This window comes from Podarcis erhardii, assembly GCF_964252035.2.
Source record: "Podarcis erhardii genome assembly, chromosome: 6".
Classification (NCBI taxonomy): Eukaryota; Metazoa; Chordata; class Lepidosauria; order Squamata; family Lacertidae; genus Podarcis; species Podarcis erhardii.
The window spans coordinates 40,734,487-40,758,114 of NC_138510.1; the positions used below are offsets into that span (position 1 = coordinate 40,734,487).

Genomic DNA, 23,628 nt, shown 5'->3' on the forward strand with positions numbered 1-23,628 from the left:
CTTCTTTGTTTACACACTGCAATACCACCGCATACCACAGGAGGGCATGAAGAACACAAACCGACTCAACTCCTCGCTTCATCAGAGGCTGTTTTATTTTCGATAGCTTCTCTTAACACAATTTTGTATCGCATGAACAGATTTCTTTAGGAGCTTTAAAAAAAAAAAAAAGCTGGAAGGAAGGTGACATTTTCAACAAAATGTCATAGGGTTGAAACAGTAGTAAAAATAAATTACCAGCATGGCAAAAATGTTATTTACTTTACCACGTAAGCTTTTCACTAATTCCGTTCTTTACAGACTGTACATGTTTTACAATTGACCCATTTCGAAAGAAAAAAAAGTTACACACATACAGATGATGCAGGCAACACAGTATACTAACAAAGGCACTGCCAGCAGTAGTCTGCGCTTCTTAAGGTAGGGCCTCCTCTAACTCCTCTCTCTAAGGCGTCTGCTCTGCCACCACTGAAGTGGCTAAGCTTTCTCTCAAAATCCAAGCTCCATGGTGGTCCCCCCCCCTTTCTCCTCTTAATGCCCCTTAGCTATATTTAATCTTTTAAAGAAACAAAACAAAAATAATGCCAGCCTGTTTTTGCAGGTGGCTTAGTCAGCAGCATTCACATAAATTGCATAAGAAGCCATGCCTTCTATTAAAAATGTTCAAGACATGCTGTTATGGGATGGGGGTGAGGGGAGCAGGGAAAGGAAGAGTGCCATTATTGAAAAGCAGTTATTTAAAAAAATAAAAATAAAACATGACATTATATATATTTATATATACTCAACATTCCTAGGGAGAAGTAGTCAGTGACTTACAAAGACTGTTTCCTGTTCTTGTCTCTTGGTGATGGCGCAGGAGGCTGACATCCTGGGGTCCCTCCTCAGTGTGCCAGGCCAACCGTTTCAACAGCGCTTAGGAAGAGTTTTGAGTGCTTTCTCGCCTGGGTTCAATAGTTGCATGTGCTTATCTGGATCTGCGTCTTGCTTTCCTTGTGCTGTGCTAATACATATTGTACAGCGGTATTAGAGACTGAGTAACTGTCTATGGGGGACGCTGTGGTGGTGGACTTCCTGAAGATAACTTTGGAGGTACCTGAGAGCTCTGTGCCCTTTCAGCTGCGGTGTAGAACCCCTGCACTCAGCCCTGAGAAAGAAACAAATCTTCCTTCCTTTGCCTTCCCAAAGAAAGCTTTGCTCCGAACAACGTCATAGAGGGTAGCCAGGTTCTGAAAACATAGATGTGGGCCTTCTGGTGTTACAAAACAGTTTTGCAATGCAAATGACATAGAGAATCAATTCCATTTTTTTAAGTGCTGGGAGATGAGCCCCAAATTGGCTCATTAGCAGACCTGCACCCTGGACCCAGTTCCTACTGGGTAAGAGGAAACTGTATACTGGAAGGAAGGGCTCTAAGTTGAAAATATTAGGCTGGAAGCATAAACAAGAAAACAACCCTGAAGTGTTGCCAAAATAAAAATAAAACTGACCTTATTTTCCTGTGTGAAAATATAAACTCTTTTGCTCAAAGGCCAAAGCACTCTAAAGCTCATCAAAACCTGCTCTACTTCTACAGATTTCTTGACATCTCGTTCATTCATTCTGCTCATTCTGTGCAAGTCTGTTTGGCATCCTCTACAGTGTCCACATGTACCAGAGCAATAACCCTCCCATGTGATTAAATTACTACAGAGAACACGTTCAACTCACTTCTGCCACACATACATAAATCCACGTGGAAAGGTACTGGGATGGCAGGAGAAGAAAAGAAGGTAGTACAATTGAAGACAAGGCATCTTCCACTGCTTGTGTGAACTACTAGCTCATCCTTAAGCTAGCCTCAAAGAGGAAAGATTTCAAAACTAGTTTGTAGGGTCAAACTCACACTGAAATACATTGAGAAGGGGGGGGTTATACCTTAAGCAACCCAATTCCTTGGATATTCAGCATTCACTGCAAAGTTTCCTGTCTCTTCTGTTCTGTACAAGCAGGGGAAATGGGAAGAAGCAGTGTTCATTTTTGGTTTCTGGAGGGTCAGTGGATTGGAACATTTAATTTCCTGTTCTATAGTTGCCAGTTCTGAGCACACACCATGGACTACAACCAATTGAAAAAGTGTCCTGAGGAAAAAAAGGTTTTGGTTGGGTGGGGTTTCTTTCCATTTTTTAAATAATATATAATTTTTTTTGAAATTTAGTTTATCCCTAGCCACACTTCCAAGTTCAGGTTATCCAGGCTTCCCATTTGCTTCTTTCAAGGCCTCATGCAGTCTTTGTTTAAACCTGTCATACTTTTTCTGCACTTGCTGGATTTTCTCTTTTTCTTCCCTTTCTAGTATCACCAGGAAATTCTGTAGCTCTGGAATAGAGAAGTCATCCCACTGTGGAGAAAAAGCACACACACACACACACAAACAAACTTTAGATTGGCAGACAGAAAATACACATTATTCCAAGTCTGTGGGTAGATGCTAGATGTGACCTGACTAACTGACATGATTTTCTGCAGGAAAAACCCACAAAACAACTCATCCTCCCCAGTCTTTCATTTTACGTCATTTGCTACACTGAAACCTTCAGGCCCAGAAAGTAGAAGCCTCCCACAGGAAAAATTACAGTCCCTATATAATTTTCCCAACTTGGCTTTCCACCACAAAAAAAGAGTTCCAATATGCTTAAGGGGTGGCTTTCTAGAACAGAGTTTGCTAGGTTTTATCGATCGCCCTTTAATTCAATAGCTGCAGTTGAAAAAGGTTCAGAGAGTGGCCCAGTTCATGCAATCAATTCCTCACTTAATAAGCCACGCTATGCACTAACTGCTTGTGGGTGTTCAGGACTCTTGCTTCTCCCTTCGTGTAGTTTAATATCCTGGCTTCCTTATAAGACATTAATCATAGCTTCCCCTTACATGTGAGCCCTGAAATGATGGTTAAGAGCTGAATCCTGGCTTGTTTTGCTGCTCCCTTGCAGGGAGGATCGATGGGGCTGTGTGGAGGTGAACAGCGCTTGTTCATATCCTGACTTGCTAAGCCAGGTGGTGGTATAAAATAAAAAATCCGGGTGCCCAAACTTTGCAATTTCGCACAGTTCAAAGGGTGAATTCTCCAAATATTTTTTTCAAAAAAATAAAACCCAAGTTCAAAGAATGCGTTGGGGAATAATTCTGCAAACACAGCAGTTCAAGGCAAAAATCCCAAGCGATGGTAGTTTCCCTTTCAAAGACACCACCCAATCCACTGTTCAGCTTTGGAGTATTAAAAGTGGTTTGGGGCTTCAGTGATGGCATGTTCTGAACTAGAGACACGGCAAAATAAAGTAAAAAAGAAGCAATGTATATATGCACCCCTTTAAATCACAGTCACCATCCAGAGATTGAGTGAAATGTGTAAATACATGAGATTCTTGAGATATTATGACCCTAAGAAAAAACCCATTCTGTGCGTGAATTTCAACATTTTGTATTACCAAGGTGCTCTGTAAGAGCTGGGTCTACAGAACATGATGCCCGCAGGTAGAAATGGGGAACCTGTGGGCCTTGAGATAAACATTGCCTGATCATTGTCTGGCTGGCTGGGACTGATGGGAGTTGGGACTCCCAACAACAGCCACAGCTTCCCCATTCTTGCCATAAGAGGAAGAATAAAGAGAGAAGGTAACTCTTTAAGGTGTTGAAGACCTGGGGCTTCCAGTCAGATCAGGTTTCTAAGCAAGTGTACTTTACTGGGAATCCTTGCTCCTCTAAGAACTTCCATTTTGCCAGCAAACTGTATTTTGAAAAGCAGCTTATGGCAGAGTTCTGGAAGGCATGCCTATTCTTAATTTTGAAGTTGTTTCTTGTGCTGAACAGAAAAAGGAGATAGTGTAATTCCATACTTTAGCTCAGTCCTCTAGTTTAAAAACACAGTGGAATTATCTGTTTGCTATATTGCTGTCTCTGTGCATCCAGATGATGTGAGGGTAGGGTGAGAGTGGAGAAAGCATGTATTTAGGTAATCTATGGATGCAAATGACTAATCTGCAATATCGCACCAAGCTCATCTACCTTTTGAAGATTTATCATATGCTCCCTGTTCCTAAATTTTAAAAACAAGCATTTTAAGGATTATGGCTCAGAACTCTGCAAAGAGGCTGACTTGTTACAGGCACAGTCAAACTTTAAAGAAAGCCAAGTGTAAACAATAAAGAAAGGGGAATCAAATGTAGCCTTAAAAGACTCCTGGCTCAAGGAGCCTTTTATTTGCCTCTATTCCTTCCATCTTCAAATACTGGCACCGAATAATCCGTATCATCAGTAACAAAGAAGGGAATCACAAGAGCAGGAAGTGTGCTTTTTCCACCCACTGCAAATGGCTGCTTGTGCGATGTGACTGCCTGCTTTCTGAGAGCAGAACGTGTTTGTGCAGGTTTGAAAGGCAAGCAGCTTCCAGACTTACCTCAACTTCCCCTGTTTCGTTTTCCTTCAACACAAAACTGAGAATGTCTGTGTCAGGACCTGCTAGTAGCCGGAGGTACAAAGGGTACTCTGTTACCGAGAGCTTCTGGGATAGAACTGCAGAGGGGACAAAAACATGAGAGAATCACCTGAGGCCTTTGAAAAGGAGGGCACATATTTCAACTATTTAAAAAAAGCCCTCCCACACCTCTCCATGTTGTGAAGGCCCACAGAACGTCAAGGAGAGGACAGAAAGAAAGAAAGAAGGCTGCAAGTGATGTTTTGCAGTTCTTTCCCTCCCTTTCCCAAAGGAGTGGCTAGCTGTGAACCACTACAGTATTTCATAAATATTTCTTTTAAATTCTCCAGAACTGAGGGTTAGCACCAGCCATTTACAGTATATCCCTCAAGGAAATCTGTAATAGGGCAGATTAGTAACACTTCCAGTTGGCTCCAAGACAAACTACAAGCATCCAGTTGTATGCATTTGAGTCATAATTTCTCCATAGCCTTCTACTACAACTACCTGGGACCATTCTGTAAAAGCGGGGGGGGGGGGGGTACTCTAAGCACAAATGGGGCTTACAGAGCAACCTTCCCCAAACTCTGTCCTCCAGATAATTTAGACTACACAGCTCAATGGTTGAGGTAGTGGAAGTTGCAGCCCAGAACACCTGCATCTCACCAGATCTGGGGAGGCAGCTCTGGACTTTACCATTATAAACATAAACAGCTTTGAAACAAAGAGATAGAAACAGGCTAGCATCGTCTTCATCATTTTATTTGGATGCCGCCTTCCCACAGTTAAAATTAAGCTTAAGGCAGCTTACAGCATTAAAAGATTTACAGAATTACAAACATAACAAATGTAGCAGCCCAGAGTGGCTGAGGAAGCCCAGCCAGATGGGCGGGGTATAAATAATAAATTATTATAGCTATAAACAAGAAATGAAACACATGAATGAGTGCACAACCAAACTGAACAACTTCCATATAAAGCATATGATCTAAAGATACAATTTTTTTTAGTATCAACTGCAGCAACAAAAAAACTCCTAAACAAACCCCAACTCAAGAAACTGTTCAGCAGCTTCAGCTTTTGTTGCTGGAGTGAGTCAGGGCCCTGCCCTTCCAGGCCAGGTGGGAGAAGGTGGAGAGCAGGACTCAGCCAAGAAGCAAGCAGCTCTTCTTTGAAGCCTGATCACTTTATTGTTATTACTGTCTCAAAAGGGAACACTATCTCACCTTGACCATCTTTCTGCATCTGCTTGAAAAGTGCAAATTTCTGTGGGTTGTCCACCACCATAAATTTCTTCAGAAGTCCTTGGATCACCTCACTCACGGTGGTGCTGCTGCTGATGTGCAACTGTTTGATGGCATCCAGTGGCAGGTAGAAGGATGTTCTCTTCTCTGTCATGTTGGCCATGTTGACCTCCTTGAGGGCATCGTAGATGGACTGCGGCCTGATCCCTGCTGGCACCGTCACAGGCCGGCGAAGTTTCAGGTGAACTTTAATGAAGCCTGTGTAAGTGCCGTCATCATTCTGATGAAATTAAAATGAAGGTTGAAAAGATGTTAAAAAGCAGGGTTGGTGGCATTTATTTTGTTTGCTGAATTTTTTGAAATATGGGACACAGGAATTATTTCCATAAAAGCTAACAGAAAGCTTTCAGAGCCATTCACGGACTATTGACAGAAAAACCTTCAGTACTGATGGGCTGAGCTAGTGCAATCGTTCTGAATTCTCACTTCCCTCAGGAAAAGCACACATAGGCTGTGTTTGCATGTAACTCCAAACCATGGTTTAGTGTTAAGTTTGGATTTGGATTTGGATTTGGATTTGATATCCCGCTTTATCACTACCCGAAGGAGTCTCAAAGCGACTAACATTCTCCTTTCCCTTCCTCCCCCACAACAAACACTTTGTGAGGTGAGTGGGGCTGAGAGACTTCAGAGACGTGTGACTGGCCCAAGGTCACCCAGCAGCTGCATGTGGAGGAGCGGAGACGCGAACCCGGTTCACCAGATTGGGAGACTACCGCTCTTAACCACTACACCTGGTTTAAGTCCAAGGGAAAAACTGGGCTCTCCTCTGCCTGTACAGCTGGGAAGAGGAGTTTGTCAGAGATGAGTTTTATTTTAAAGGATGTTGGCTTAGTGTTACATTTGAAACAGGGAACCTGGTTTAAAACAAAATGTTAGTTTAATAAGCTTTTTTCTTAGCTTTTTGACACTATGACGCTATGTGCAAATGAAGACAGACTCTAGATCGAGGAGAAGGGTACATGTAGGGTCTAGAGACCAGAGGAGCATGAAAGAACTGAGACAAATGGAGTGAACCAAGAAGTACAGAAGGGTTGGAGAGCCTATGGACTTTCAGGTGCTGCTGAACTACAATTACCATCATCCCGGGGGAGCCACAGTTTCTCCCCAACCCTGGAATATCGGGTTATTAAGTCTTCTGACTTTATTCTTTTAAATTCTGCCACTTATGGCTTCTATTATTCCAGCAGTCTTGTGACCCGACAAATATTATGGAGCAACAAGGGCCAGAAAACAGGGTGGTAAGAGACAAGAGTGAGCATCACTTACTGACCTGCAATAGCAATGACTCCTAGTCATTCTCTGGGGGCATTCTAAGCCATAAGCAAGGCTTAGCAAGGCAAAGTCATTGTCGAAAGACTCACAGGCCAACATGAGTTGGGTGAAAAAGCCATCCCCTTTCCTTTGTCTGAATTCTGAACAGGCCTTCTCTTTGTGTATCTGCAGAGTTTAGGCTGTTGTTTCTCCAAATGAGAACATAACCAAGAATGCCAACTGAAAGCAAATTATCAAAGGTCCTAGTACCTTGGATGGTACATTTCCTGTGATGGAAAAAAAATGAACACTTCTGCTTCCATATGGGCATGAGATCTGGGGCAGCTGCTGAACCACAGTGGGAGGTGGCTGGGCTGTGTTAATCTTGACTCATCTGGGCTAGAACAATAGAGCTATTTGTGGAAAATCATTTGCTGTAGTGGCTACAGAATGCTTCAGTTGAAGATTCAAAATTAGCTACAGAACAGTTTTGCCCAGCTGCTATATGGCTCACACCAATTACACCGCAGGTTCACAAAATAAGCTCTGAAGGAGTTCTGCTGATGGGGAGATCTATCCAAATCCTGAATTCAAAGAGTGTCTGTCCTTTGGACTTGCTGCTTAAAAGAGGCACGTCCCAAGTTATTTTCCTTACCATAAGACCTGTGCACAATTACTAGAGCCAATGGTGAAATCCCATGCTGCCCATCTATTAGTGAAAGAGACTTCCCTTTCTCTCTCCTGCCCCCACTGCAGACTCCACCCATGAGGCAAGGTGGGGCAACCACATCAGGTGGCAAGATCCACTGGGGCAGCAGATCCAGCCTCCAAGGAATGCATTGCCCGCTGCTGCCACTGTAATGGCACCAACAGCTGTGGCATGCTCTTTGGAGACCAGATCTGCCATCTCCTCAGCAGCCCACCCCCCATGCTGCATCTACAGCGGCCTCTTGCTGATTTAGAGGCACTGCTGGCCTCCCACCCTTGTTCCCAATATAGATATTTATTCCTCCCCTGTTCCTGATGTAGATCTTCACTTACTTCTCCTTCCCTGGCCCAGGGGGTGGGGATGATGACACCATTTTGTGGTTCAGCTCAGGGGCCAAAATGCCTTGGGCTGGCCCCAACTCCTATGCACCCTCAAAAATCTGCTCCAGAAGTTGTTTTGATATGAAAGATGGTCAACCCAAAGACTGAACAGATTGATGGCAGCAGCTGTACTGCTCAGGATGTTATATATCTATTTGGCTGGGATGTTATGTCAGCTTTGCTATATTGATCAGTTCCGGTAAGCACAGCAGCATCCATGAAGTAATGTACAATCTAAACACAATCATGCACATCGACCAACACGGTGTGAAAGGAATTGACACAGACTGGAGCTCAAGTACTCTACCTCTGAAAAGCAGAGTTGTGAAGCCCTGGTCCATTCTTAATGAACTTATTGATTATGAATCATTGAGCTATGCTGTACTCTCATAATAAGAGTACCCAAAAGATAGGGACGGATAGAGGTAAAAATCAATACTTTTTATATTTTGTCTTTGTGGTCAGCTCTATAAAGCATCAGCTGTGGATGAGTTCCTCCCCACACATCGCCACAGGAGTTAGGTGGCCACCCCAGTTGGGGAAACAGCAACTCTCAGAAGTCAGGGTTTCATTTGTTGTATGTGTTATTGGTGGACAAAAAAGTGTACATTTCCCCAATGAGTACAAGGGGCATGAGGTAGAGATTGGTTCACCTTTGAACTTGGGAATACCTCCACTACAATTGCCACGGGGGGGGGGGGGGGAAGAAGACCAGCTTCAATATACTGTTTTGTAGCTTGCATGACAAGAGCCTACACTACTGTCCTAAAAGTAACAAGTAATACAGAAAATGCAGTACATACCAGCTTCATCAGCAAGCAGTTGTTGACTTTTGAGTTGTAACTGTCAATCTTCTCCTTCAACTCTTGGACAGTAGGAGCTTTAGGTTTTTCTTCTTTTTCTTCCACTGGTTTTGTTACATTCTAGAACAACAACAAAACAGAACACTTCAGTTGGCTCATGCAGTTTTTGACATGATCCTACGACATTCCCGCTTCATTTTGTATGTTTTATTCTTAATTTATTGCTTTTTAAAATTAAATTTATATCCTACCCACCCTCCCAAAGGAGCCCAGGATGGCAAGCAATACAGCAATATTACACCTTAAACACAACCCCAATATAGATGCAGATTGTTCTTACATGCCTACACATTATTTATCACCATCACGCAGTAGTAGCAGCTTTTCTAGTAGCAACAATCATTTCTAAAATGCCTAAGCTTTGTTAAGTTCAACAAACAGGTTAAAAGTAAGATATGAACATGAATGGGAACTCCTTCCCCATGTGCTAACCAAAAAGAAGATCATGAGGGGAGAGAATGACCTTGGCTCTTAGGGGTGGGTGTGTTCACTGTACGAAATCCCTTCCAATTTCTCTACCAATGGAATAAACACAGTGCAGTACTTAAATCACGTTAAGTTACTTCTGCAAAGCTGTTAAAAAATTTTTTTACATGTCACTCAAACTTCAGTGTTTAATTTGATGGCTGATGGGTTGTTGGTTTTTTTGCAGAATTTTAAAAGGAGGGGCAAAGGACATTGCCATACAAGCTCTTAAACGAACACAAACACATCTATATGTAGTTACCCAATGAACATACTGACCCCCCCATCAGAACTTTCTATGACATATAATGCATTGCATTTTTTGTTAGAAAAGTGGTCCAGAGTACAGAAATGCCTTCTGAGCTTCCACCTCTATTGGGGCACCTGCAGAGGACATCAGAGCATGTGATATATTCCGAAAGCGGTTGGAGAAGAAGCACACCATTCCCTCAGCATAGTGTTCAGCATCTTTCATGGAGGACATGCCAATCAATGTCAATTAGTCATTATAGCTAAGCGGAGCCTCCACATCCTGACTCTATGTATCACTGAATACCCGATGCTGAGAAACAACAGTGGGACAGGGCTCCCCAAAGGCATCTTCTGATGAACACTCGGTTATTCTGGTGGGACTCTTCTGAACAGTTAAACAGAATAGTTCTTAGTGTAACATTCTGTTTTCATCTAGCCTGTAAGAACCATTATCCCACTGAGCCATTTACTGTGACAATATAAGTCTTATACGATACATGAGAGGTTGCTATTTGAGCAGTCGATGATAACAGCAGAATCGTCGTTGCAGATCTGATAAGTGGACATTTCAGTGATGCATGGGTTCAACCTGCTCTGGGATGTTGCCTATTCCCCAAATGGAAAAAGCAGAAAACCAACAGAGATGTTGCTCATAGCCTTTTTCAGAGGCCCCGAGGTGGTTACTGCCCAGCACACTTTTCCTGTACATTTTACACTGTTAAATGTATCTATCTCTGGCACAGGAGGACTTAGCAGACCTGCTTAGCAGCACAAATACAATCCAGAGGGCTTGTAAGACTTGTTCCATGTGTATAATACTCAACAGAAGCGCCCTCCCCCCCGAGTGGGTGGGAGATGCAAGGGGAAGGGAACTGGCAGTGTTCAAGGTAGACAGGGTACCAGCCTGTTTTAACTGGAAAAGACCAAAATAAGAACCAGTGAAATGCGCTAGAGTAGCCAAGTATGCTAATTTACAGAGCAGAGTCTTCAATTTGCTGAGTTTGGTTTAATGATAAAGAACACAAGAAAGGAGAGCAGGTGTTCCGAAGGTCCCCTTCACTAGTTAACACCTAGACAGCAGGTCAAGGATGATGCAGGTCACCTACACTTCACACTATGGTGAGCTGCATTTTATTTCTATTTAAGTTACAATGATAACATCTAAATTTGCTTGCATATATACAAATCTGCACGTTATGCAAGTCAGTGTCCTCTTTTTTTGGTGATATCATTCCTATGGGGTGATGCCTAAGTTGCCACCTGAGATTGCATAGGGGAAATATATTCCCCAGAGGTGAGTAAAGCACATAGTAATTTTTTTAAAAAGGAGATACTTCACTGTATTTGATGTAAAGGCAGCATTGCTAAGACTTCTCAAGCAGCGCCATATAGAACGCAGCCTTTCACACACTAAATGGGAGTCCCCACTGTCAATGATGGAAGCCACAGAAGCATTCTTTACAGAATGTGGGTAGTGTTGGGCAGGGCGAGCTCAATATACTTTGCTGCCTGTGCCAAAAGATATGATGGCATGTCCACACCAATTCTGTGTACAGAAGCTGACTGAATTGGCAGTAGAGTTTTACTTCAATGGCACTGAAGGGATGGTACATGGACAGCAGGCAAGTTTAGGAGTGGAAGACAGGTCATTGGGCACACACAGCTCTGTCCTCCAAAGAGGGGAATGACCAAGGGGCTGCCAATATTGCCATGCAGCATCTACCACCTGAGGAGGGTGCCTCATTCTGCCTAATGATAGGGCTGGCCCTGCAGTTGGTTAGAGAACCCACTCTATTTGGATTTCAGCACAGATTCTTAGAACCGTGAGCCAAACTACTACAGTAAAGACAAGTCTGATGAGCTTTCACTACAGAAACCCCTCTTAAGCTTGTGGCCACGGGCATCTCCGGACTCTGAATGAGGTAGTAATTTTGTGCTTTGTTTCATTTGGTTTGCAGGACTCATGAGCACTGCAGAAATCAAGATCCTTCATTTCACAGAAGGATTGATAATTTTTATCACCATGCAATTTATCAGAGAAATTGCAGATAGTCATTTCTCCCAGCAGTGATAGTGCTTTTGGATGGGAGGCAAAACAAACCCGATAACCTCAGTCCACACAGGAAGTATGCTCATCGTAGCTGCTGCAAACAGTCTAGCACAAGAGTAGTTGATGTGGTGCCCTCCAAGTGCTGCTCAACTACAATCCCCACACTCCCTGATCTTTAGGCCATGCTGTTGGGACTGGTGGGCGCTGGAGTCCAACAACATCTAGAGGGCAAAACATTGGCCACCACTCGTCTAAGCGTAATCACTGTAGATAGCAGAGCAACTGTGGTACAAAGCAATAATATTATTGATACCTAGTTGATTCCTCTGCATAAAATGTACAATACCACTTTATAGTTTAATTGTTGTTAGCTGCCCTGGTGGACACTAGAAGAGCAGGCTATAAATTTTAGCTTATTTTAGCTTGTTTATTAAACAAACACATAAATGTTTTGTAAGATAATCACTGAGGAAAGCATAATTTGAAAGCACCCAAATATATCATTCTGCTCCCAGTCAAGCTTAGGCTACCTGAAGCTAGAGATAATAACCACTGTGTTATAGTTTGGAAGAAATCAATGTACAGAGAAGTTCTAGGGTCATAAGTCAGTCAGTGGAATACTAGGAAAAGAACTAATGATTCATGATTTTGCTCTAATTAGTGCAGCAATTTAAAAACCCTGTCCTACCTGCAAGTTCATTTTTGCAACACAGGATGCAACTGAAAGCCACAAGTAACTTTAAACTCTGCAGCAGTATTTAATATATGAATGTGCATTCTCCATGCAAATAATACATGTACAAATCTCCCTGCCAACTGCAAAAATTGCAGGAAGTATTAACAACCTGCATGCTTCCTAACCAATCACTTTTCTCACAGTCACAAAAGGAATTAGATCAATGAATGTACAGCCTGAATGAGCAATTACTGCATGCAGGAAACACACAGAGAGGCAAAGGCTCTTCTCTCTCATTTCAATGTATTTTTAAAGGAAGCCAAATCAGAACATAGGGGAGGATTCCCAAGTGGGGCCTTATGCAAATCCACCCATTAATCTTTCGATGCAATCAAACACACCAGTAATCAAGACCTGTCACAGACAGGGACACTTCCAGGACACCAAAGGGAAATGCAATTTGGAGCTTTGGAGAATTTAGAAGGGAAATAAACAACTTTAGATACACAGTAGGGATATGGAGGCGAGTCATTAAATGAACAATGTGCAGTGTGTCAGCAGAGTGATGGAACTGCAGGTGCTAAATAATCAAACTATTAATGCATTTGATTTTTCCATCAATACTGGGGACAATGGCAGTCCATGAGGGTAAGTGGCCCAGCCTTACCTCCTCCATTGAAATCAATAAACTCACAATGACTTACATGAGCTGGAGTGTAACCAACATAACCTGTTGAAAAACTGAAGCAAAGGAGAGGAGAATGATTATCAAATCCTTTTAATGCCAGAGGCCTCAGCATGTGAAGCGACCCTGCCATGGGGGCCACCGACCGTAAGGACAGTTCCTAACAACCCTTCCCTGTGGGGATGCTGAATTGGGCAGGGCATAGACTACCAACCCATGCTCAGCCAATGAAAACACTCCCAGCAGCAGTGTGAGTGCCCAACCATCGTGTCATGGATTCCATTCTGGGGCTCGGAAAGAAAAACACAGCTTGCCAGAGGAGGAGCACATAGCCATGGGAGAAGGTAAGCAGATGGGTTTTATCTTTAATAGATTACAGAATGGTTTCCTTGGACCTTTCTCGACTAGAGCTCCCATATTTCCTGATCATTAGTATGCTGGGTGGGGCTGCGTTTGAGTCCAGCACCACTGGAAGGGTCACAGGTTAGCATCCCTGCTCTACAGTTACAGGACTGCTTTACAGTGACTGGGATCGATTCACCAGGGTTTCACCCTGGTGTCTTTTCCAGACTCACCTGGATATGTGGCAGATTTAAACTGGGACTTTCTGCAGAGAAAGTAGGTCCAAAAAAGCATCAAAGAAACCAAAGCGATAACTTGTCTATGCCACTGTCAAATAAAAGCAACTTGATTTTTGTGGATAATTGTCTTGATAACTCTCTGACTTCTCTCTGCCAACACAATTGCTAGGCTATCACCTGGGTTAATTAAAGGTATTTATAAGTCTATCATTCCCAGAGTATGTTCTTTATTGGGTTTAGAACTAATTACCGGTAATTCATAATCTCACAACTGAGTTTGGAAGAAACCACCAAATGCATAGGTTTCTTTATAAAAACAGCTTTGAGTTTAAAACAACAACACACTTCAGTTCTTTATACTAGTCTAGTGGGCAGCCATATGGACTTGGTGTTTTTCCCTGTTGCATGTCCTTAATAGTAAATTCAGCTTCTTACTCTTGCAACCATGCTGGAGATTCAATATTTGCTTCTACTCCTGGAGAGGTAGCTGTGCTGTCCAGAGCAGGAGAAACAACAAAGAGGCCTATGGTATCTTAAAGACTAAACAGGTTTATTATGGAATAAATTTCCTGGACTAAAATCCAATCTAGTCCATGAAAGCTTATGCCATAATGAAGCTATTAACTTTTATGTTGCCACAAGCATCTTAACTGGCTTTTGGTTTGTTTGTTTTTAAATAGACTATACAAAACTGATGTTCACACACCATTGCTTCAGGAGTAACAATGGGAAACTTGTCCTCTGTTGCTGGACTACAACTTCCATTGTTCTTAATGGCTGTCCATGCTGGCTGAAATTGGAGTCCAACAACATGTGGAGGGTCACAGGTTCCCTATTCCTATGTTTCCCAAGTTTGGGTCTCCAGCAATTTTTGGACCATCCTTGACCACTGGTCCTGCTAGCTAGGTGGGAGTTGTAGTCCAGAAACAGATGGAGACCCAAATTTGGGAAATCTAGAGAGTAGGACAAATCCAAGAAAGATTGCTGCAAAAAAGGTGCACATTTTAAGCTCCTAACCCTCCTCTCAGTAATAAAATATTATTTTGCAGACGGAAATCTGGGACAGAAGAAAAAGCAAACTGCCCAAGTGCCCAAAGAACTGGAAGATGAACAGGAAGGCTGCAAGCCCACTAGGAAGGTCTCACAATCTCCTGGGTCCCAATACAGTGCCTTATCAAGTACTCCATCATTCTTATGAGCAAAAACTAAGAGAGAGGGAACACTGCATCCTACTATGAGGTGAGATTTACAGAAACACCTTAAACTATGACCCCTTTGCATGTGGCTGCTCAAAGCAAACAGAAACATACCAACAGGGACATGATGATAAGGAGACAGGCATAAAATTATATCAAGGTGTGTGCATCTGAATGTCATTGCGTTCAAAGCGAAGTCTACTTCCTCTTCACCTTCACTAAAATGTCAGCCATGCTGTAAGAGTATAAGATTGTGTTATGCCCCACACTGTTGATGGATTCTTCTAGTGAAATAAATTTATTGAGACCAAGCTCCTAAAATTACAAACAGATGAATGTTTGAAGTTGTCTGTAATCTGATTGCCCCTTTTGCCATAGGTAGAAGATCCAAACCTCAATGCTACAGATGTCACCTCAAAAGAAACCCTGCTCATAAAAAGCAACAAAGCCAAGGAACTGCAGGATGAATGCTTTATTCTTAGAAAGGGCAATGACCTATTATTAAAAGACCATCCCAGTCCTGGAGCTCATAAGACTAAGAGTCGGCAAGCTGTAGATAATACAGGAATGCCTCAAGATAAAGATGATATTTCTTTCAAATTGTAACCATGGAAAGGACCAGTTTTACAGCAGTGATAGGCATACTGCAGCTCACTTTTCATGGGTGAAAGAATAGAAAAGCTTCATCTCTAGTATAGATCTATCTTAATGGTTCAAATACATTAGCAACCGTAGCAGTCCTCGTACAGTTAGTTTTTACAGTACTGATTCCAGAGAAAAAGGAAACCAAAATGAGCAGTTCTGTTGAACTGATTTCTGCTGGTGTGTTTAAGTCTTTTAGTTACCCAGAATCCTCCATGAGGCATGATGCTAGACATGTTATTACCAGAACCGTTCACAGGGTGCATTAAATATATCTCAAAAAAATTCTGCATCACAAAAGCTCAATTCCGTAACATGTGCAAATATTTATCTGTTTACTTTGAATAGTTTGTTATGTTTCTGCTATTTACAGAAAAAGGGAAAGTCAAATTGGACGGCTTTAAAAGAGGAGTGGATAATTCATGGAGGATAAGACTGTCAACGGATAGCCTTGGAGGCAGTATGCTTCTGAATACCAGTTGCTGGAAATCGTGGGACGGGAGAGTGCTCTTGTGCTTGGGTCTTGTTGCAGGTTTCCCACTAAGAGGCCACTGTGAAAACAGGATGCTGGACTAAGATGCGCCATTGGCCTCATGCAGCAGGTTCTCCTTATGTTATTATGCCACAGCTCTGATGCCATGCTCCATATGCACTGGAAAGTCGGTCAAGCTTCTTGAAATTTCACAGGTTTCTTAGGATTGGGAAATTGATTTGGGGGGTGAATTCTGAAATTCTTCAGAATATGAAATTGTGCTCCTAGTACCAAATGTCACCCTTGCACAATGCAGTCACAGAACATACAAAACCCTGAACGTTTTTGTATTTCTCATTTTCTAGCATCAGTATGCTAGGAGGTTGTTATACTGGTGAACACATTAATCTTCAAAAGGGCAGCGTGTTCTATAAATAACAGTATCACTTTGTTTCCAGTGACTGGACCTAGAGCTTCTAATATGTTCTATGCAGTCTGTAGTGTTAATGAGCAGGCACAAGACGGGTGCTGATGACTGACCTGTTCTGTAGACACAAAGGTCCACAGCACCCCTCCCTCAGCCAAACTGGACCCCCTGGACTGGTCCATGGGCCAGAGGTTTCCCACTACTCTGTTAAGAGTTTTGGTCTCATCTACTTCTTGTACACTTGTCTACTTCACAGAAGTCCACAAAAATAGTCATCTGGCTTTTTAGCCAGGCTCCATTTATTCATTTTTTCCATCAACTCCCTCCCCATAAGATCCATTTCATACTTTCTCCATAGCACAGCACAAAGCACAGAAATCGCTGCCTCTCCCTCAATCCCTCTGTGACTGCCAGAAGGTTTGAGGGAGAGGTGGAGTCTTATCTCATTTGTACTGTTTGGAGAAGATAACTGCTGTTACTTAGCTTCTCCAAGTCACCGTGCAAATTTCCCTTTTGTCCCAATTTTGCTACTGGTAGAACAGGTTATGCGGGGGTTTTACGTGAGAAGTAACTAGGTCTCTGGGCACATGCATAGGTGGCTCTATCATACCCTCTTCAGCTTTCAGGTGGTTGGTAGTATTTGTCTTCAGGCGGGTCCACTTTGTGCATAGGGACTGTAGGGAAATGAGGACAAAGTACATGTGTAACTTACAAAGTATATTCATACGACAGAAGGAAAACAAATCTAACTGCTTAGTCAAACATGATGCTGGAAAACTAAGAACTGATATGGCACGCATCTTTCTACTGTGATTCAATGTGGCTTGTTATTTCGTGTTTATATTAACATTTTAATTATCTTTACACAACACCGACAAATAAGACAGAAAGGAAGTCTGCAGAGATTGTATACGCTTTCTTAGTAGTACGTTTTAAACTTACAGCTCAGAACCTACATCAACAAACAGAAAAGTGCTAGTGGCAAGATTTACTTCTCCAGCAATGGATCTACAGTTTAGACCCAGTTCTAGAAGGGAACAGGGCACTACTGCTTCATTTAATAAGGCACTATTTCATGACAGAAGCTCCTACCATCAGGCCATCAAATAATAATTGATTCCAACAGGACTTGATAAATCAGTGCCCCCAGTCTCCCAAACATTATTCAGCACAATTCCATTCCCACTCTCTTTTCTATTGGATAGCAAAGTTGCGCTTACCTCTTGCTTATTCCATTTACCATTTTCTTTGTAATGTGTGTCTACATCCTGTCTGAGGCTACCACCCCCTCATTCTAAGTACTGAAAAACACCACAGCTGTGACTATGAAGAATAACAGAATGAGACGCTAGAAATGCATCTGCTTGCCAGGATTCATGGCTCTAGGCATTGCTTGGTGGAAATGACACAGGTTGCTTCCAGTGATGCTGCAAAGGGATGATTTAGATCCATTTTTCTGTATGTGCAATTCGCATTTGAATGCGGTTGGCTATTTCCAGATCACATAAGAACAGCCTATTGGATTAGGCCAGTAATCTAGTCCAGCATCCTGTTGTCACAGTGGCCAGCAGATACTCAAAGGAAGCCTGCAAACGGGACCTATGGTCAACAGCACTCTTTTCGCTTGTGGTTCTCAGAAACTGGTATGCCGAGGCACATTGCCTCAAACAGTGGAGGCACTTTAGCCTCCAAAATTTGTCTAATCAATGCCAGTGGGTGGTTCTTAAGAAATTATTTCCTTGTTGTGTGTTCCCTTTCATTCCATCACTGCCTTACCCATTCCTGGCATGCATGCAGGTATTTCTCTACCTCTATGTGCACACCTTTCAAAAAATTAACTGAAAGTGTGTAAGAGAAAACATTAGCTGCCTGTAGATCACGTTTTACTACGGGCAAAATGGAGGTTTTGGGGGGACAACATCTATTTCCACTTGTTGGTTTTAAAAAGAATAACACTGAAGTCTTGTGCAAGGCCACAAGCTTCTGCTAAAAGGTCTTGTGCAAGACCTCTGTATTATTATTTTTAATGTAATGGTGCTTGGACTGAGATGACCATCTTGAAGGTAATCTCTCACAGGTGTTGAGATTTTGAGAGGCTAGCTCCTCCAAACTGGATTGTTATTCTGACATGCCTTCAGCATGGGACAACTGATGAAACTATGCATCCTTGTATAGACTGGGCCACCAGAAATAACTCTTGTCACTGCTACTGTACATGCTCCTTAGCATTTCTTCTTTTGGGGTGGGTGTCAGATGTGTGTTATCATTTTGGTGAGTGGTCTCTAATGCACTGGCGGAGGAAGAGGTGTGGGGGGGGAGCGTCCCGCCCCTGGCAGCGTGATTCTGGTGGGATGCCATCGCGGCTGCCTCCTGGGCAGTGTGCCCCGCCCCCACCTGCTCTTCGCCCCCCCAGTGCCGGAGCATGAAGCTCCACCCCTGCTCTAATGCCACACCCCTACTCCTGCTTCCTCCTCACCTGAGCACAACTACGCCATTTTGTTTTTACTTAAGAGATCTTATTCAGTAAGAAGAGACCCATATTTTTTAAAAATTTAATTATGTGCTGGAACGTCTATGATAACAGTATCAGGAGCAGTGCTTTTTTAAAAAAAGAAAAGAAAAGAAAAAAGGTGCTAGTACTCGCCATGAAGTTGTTACAGTAATTGCCACATGTTATCATTAGAAAAAAGGTGCCGGTAATGAGTACCACCGAGTACCCCCATAAAAAAGCATTGATCATGAGGAAGGTACAAACAGTGATGGAGCTTCAGGCAGAGAGCAGGCAGGGGCGGGGCTGGCGGGCATCCCAGGGGTGTGGCGCACCACCTGTGGGGGCGTAGCGCCCAGCGCAGGTGGGGGTCAACCGCGATGGCACCCCACCAGGATCGTGCTGCCAGGGGTGGTGCGCTCCCCCCCCCCGCACTCCTCTTCCTCCGCCAGTGGATACAAAAACTTGCATACACAAGCAGCACTGATGCCACAACAACCATCCATCTGGAAGCAGCCTTTACCTGTTCTCTTCAGGCCATGTCTGAAAATTATTATCACCTGTAGATCTCAGGGTGGTTCATGACATAAAATTACAATATAAAAACACTATATATGTCATTTCCTGGACCACAGATTACCATCTATGACTTGTTCATTTAAGTGGAAGTGCTACAACAGAACCACATTACAGTACATCCCACAAAACATGGTCTGCAATGACTTTTAAAACTGTTTCAATGCTGGTATATGACAGAAAAAACAAATGACATGGTCTGTCCTGCTAATCTCCATCTTCCTAGTATTTCCTGCATTTTGTGGCAGATTTCTGTACAGAAGGCCACATGATTTAGTGGCTAGGGCATCTGAATGCGGAGAGCCCAAGTTCAAATCTCTATGTTGTCATGAAATTCATTGGACAGCCCTGGGACAGTCACTATCCTAGCCTGCAAGGACACATCTTCTAGTAGGAAACGACATGTATGAAGTGCTCCAAAGCAGTTATTTTCCTTCATTTACTCTCCTTAGGAGAATTCAGTTACAATTCCCTCATTAATTCCCTTGCCTTCCAATTCATATACTTTAGTGACAGTCCCATAAGACTCCCTATTATAAAATTATTTCCATTATATTTATCACAGCAGTATCGAATTAGCTTATAAATATAACCCTCACAACTCCTGTTCAAGTAGGTAAGTCCCCATTTTAAAGAGGAAAAATAATCCCCACAATTAGTGCAATATTTGCTGCTGAAAGCTTTATAAACACTGCAGGCAGCGGACTGGATCATGCAAAGAAGGGACTTTTAACACAATGCAACTCATGCAGCTCTGCTATAAAATGGACGTTCTAGATTTCCTCATCTTGACTGTGTGTTCTCTAGAACTGCTTCTTTCCACACTGTCACTCATGGCAATACTTGGGTTCCTAACCTTAGTTTCTACCAGTAACAAGCAGAATCTGCTGTAAACTCATGGTCTGATTTCGCATTACTGTATGTAGGTACCAAGTCACACAGTGCCTATTCTATCCAGAAAATAAGCCTCTTCCAGACATTTAAAAAGGCTGAAGTGAACATGTGGAGAGGGAAACAGCAGCACAATGGCATGTTCCTCCTCACATTCATAGATATATGTGTGGACAGTCATGATACATAGCAGAGGTGCCACCTCCCTGGGGCACTGGGTGCCCGAGCAGCCACAAAATTCCCCATGAAGGGACAGGGCACCCGAAAATTTTGGTGCCAGGGCCATGGCCCCGGGCACCCATGGTCGCAGGGCCAAGCTGGCACTCCTAGTATGTACAATGTATCAAAACACATTCTAATAAATAAACATATTCCCCTCACTCCGCTGCACACATTAATTTTAGCCCTTCTAATCATTAGAAGCTTTTGCACATCCTTAATAAATTGTAAACCCAACCTAAAACAGCAAGAATTCATTTTGATTCTAGACAACACTACAGCAGATTACATACAGAAAACAAGAGGCATAGGGATGTCAAGAAGTAAAGATGCCACCTTGTTATCAAAGGGGGGGTTCATGCCGGTTTTAACCAATACATGCCCAAGATCAATTCAAAAATGCTTGCAAGATTGCTTTGCCTCAGAATACAAGGCAGTAACTGACCAGTTAACAGACAAATCCATTTCCTTTCTCAGACATTTTAAATGTAGCACTACATTTTGCCACTGAACAAATATGAGTTTTAGCAGTCCTAGCACTTCCCAGAGGGTCATTCAGCAAGTCACCTTGCATGTGGTGTGGAATTAATTTGTTCTTATTGCACCTCCGTGCTTAGTGACAGATGGTTCAACTGTTCCATTGCCAGCAAACAATGTAAAGATACACAGAAAAGAATTGACCTGTGTTGGAAACTGATCTGTCACCCAGCAAGGATGTCACCATAATTCTGAGTTGGAGCATCAGGGAGCTGCCAACCAAGTACCATCCTGCAAACAGCCCATGGTAAGAAATAAAAGAAAATAACAGGAATACATGAGGGGGGTGGATCTGTTTGTTCACAGCAATTCAGGCTCTAAGGTGCATTAGAAAATAATCTCCCTTGGTCTGCAATCAGAGACAGAATTTAAGTTGCCATTTCCATTAAGCATTTAAGAGAGCTTGCAATTGGACATATTCAAGATTATTGCAAAGGGTGCATTTCTTGTCATTATCCTGGAGGCAGCTTCTGTGGCCCAATAAGTACTTTAAATGAGTTTAATGAGAGAACTTTTCCAGTCCAAGGGTGCTTCCACACCCATTGTTCATTCACTATTTTATGAGGCACCTACCCAACTTTAAGTGGGACGCGGGTGGTGCTGTGGTGTAAACCACTGAGCCTAGGACTTGCTGATCAGAAGGTCAGCGGTTCGAATCCCCGCAATGGGGTGAGCTCCCGTTGCTCATTCCCTGGCTCCTGCCCACCTAGCAGTTCAAAAACACATCAAAGTGCAAGTAGATAAATAGGTACCGCTTCGGTGGGAAGGTAAACAGCGTTTCCGTGTGCTGCTCTGGTTTCGCCAGAAGCAGCTTAGTCATGCTGGCCATATGACCCAGAAAAACTGTCTGCGGACAAAAGTCGGCTCCCTTGGCCAGTAAAGCAAGATGAGCGCCGCAACCCCAGAGTCATTCGCGACTAGACTTAACTGTCAGGGGTCCTTTACCTTTACCCAACTTTAATTTGTTAAAATATATTTATTCAGACTATTTTCACCCTACCCTTATGATGTATACAGAAGATAAAAATTCAAAAATAAAATCAAAAGCCAATAATTCTTAAACAGCAGTGACAATTCTCCAGAGCCTTGGTATATTTATCTATTTATTGCCAGACTAAAAAGTAATCTTGACTCCCCATGCCAATCATCAGGTGTGTGGGTCACTCTGAGCAGCCTTTGCAGGTGGGTTCAAAAACTCTTATCATGAAAACAGAGAAGCATCTTCCTTTCCCCATGCGCACAAAGGTAGCCTTCAACTGCAGGCTGATTTACTGTTTTCTGTTATTGGGGACTGTGCTTGATTTTGTTTGTGAGAATTTCCAGGTCACCCACACCCAACCCTGCTCCTTCCAAACAGTTAATTTTATTCTTTTATTTCTTGTAGTCTGGATATCGATCTGCAGAGCCACTTTGTAGTGGTCAAATCTTCGGCAAGCTTGCAATCCTGATGGTAGAAATTGAGCATCCAAAACAGATTCAATTCAAATTTGTTTTGTTTTTGTACTCTTGTAACTTGTACACATATCCTAATCCAGGGACAGCTTGTAAAAAATGTTTTCGGTTTTGTTTCACTTGGTAGTCTGTCACCAATGGCTGAAGGTTTTTTTCTTCCTTAGGCAATATATTTAAATGCTTGTGTAGTGGCGAACTGTAGTTCTGTTTCTTTTATCACACTTCTCGTTTTTTGTCTTTATGGCTCTAAGTTGCTGTTTCTTAAACTTTCTAGAGACTTGAGCAAACTTTCATTAACACCAAGGGCCGGTATCTCTTGTTCTTCTTCTAAATTGTTCAGAAAGTTAAGAGAGTTCATCCATCCAAATGTTTATTGAAGATGCAGAAACAGAATGGAGTAACTTTCTTTGGACAGTAAAAATATTTGTGGCGGTATCAGTGAGGTTCTTCCCTTCCTTGAGCACCAATTTAATGAACTTGTTGGGTTTTTCCAGCTCAGCCTCATGGGCTTGGATCCTTTCCTGGAATCAGGGGGTTTCCCCAGGTAGCAACTGCTAAACTCCCAGGGCTGCAGCCACATGGCTGAGATGGTGGCTACAACAGGGCAGGCTGCACTACACTCTTCATTTCAGCAGCATGCCCTGCCTCCTCCTCCTCCTCCTGATCAGAGTGAGTCCCAGCAGCAGCTGACTAAAGCAAAACAAGGGGCAGAGCAGCCTTTTCAAAGCACACCATGGGACCTGGGCAGCTTTTGTGCCAAGAAGCACACCAAGGAGGGAATGAGGAAAATGAGGTCACTGAAGAAATCCACCACCAGCTGGGCAGTCAGTCTGAGCACCCATGAAACTCAGTACACATGTACCAGACCTTATGAACCTACTGTACTTTGATCCCCAACAGAAAAAGTGTGCCTGTTTTCATATCACTGTTAAAAGGTACACTGCATTAATCCCATCTACTTCCCTAGTCTTTGTGTAGGTACTTGGGTCATTGTCACATACACAGTATGTTGTTGGCTGGGTCCTCTCTCCTCATGCACACATTAAAAACCTGAGGGCT

At 42.8% G+C, this 23,628-nt stretch overlaps 1 protein-coding gene across 2 annotated transcripts in view; it reads right to left on the minus strand.

The window, feature by feature from the left end:
• Positions 1 to 77: 77 nt before the first annotated feature.
• Positions 78 to 23,628, minus strand: part of RASSF5 (Ras association domain family member 5) — a 115,751-nt gene continuing 92,200 nt past the window's right edge. For both annotated transcript variants that reach the window (XM_081865252.1, XM_081865253.1), the window contains 4 exons: positions 8,901 to 9,020; positions 5,677 to 5,974; positions 4,433 to 4,548; positions 78 to 2,380 (listed from right to left, as the gene is read on the minus strand). In XM_081865252.1, the coding sequence (XP_081721378.1) occupies positions 2,228 to 2,380; positions 4,433 to 4,548; positions 5,677 to 5,974; positions 8,901 to 9,020 (687 nt within the window). In that variant the 3' untranslated portion in view covers positions 78 to 2,227. The remainder of the gene's footprint in view (positions 2,381 to 4,432; positions 4,549 to 5,676; positions 5,975 to 8,900; positions 9,021 to 23,628) is intronic.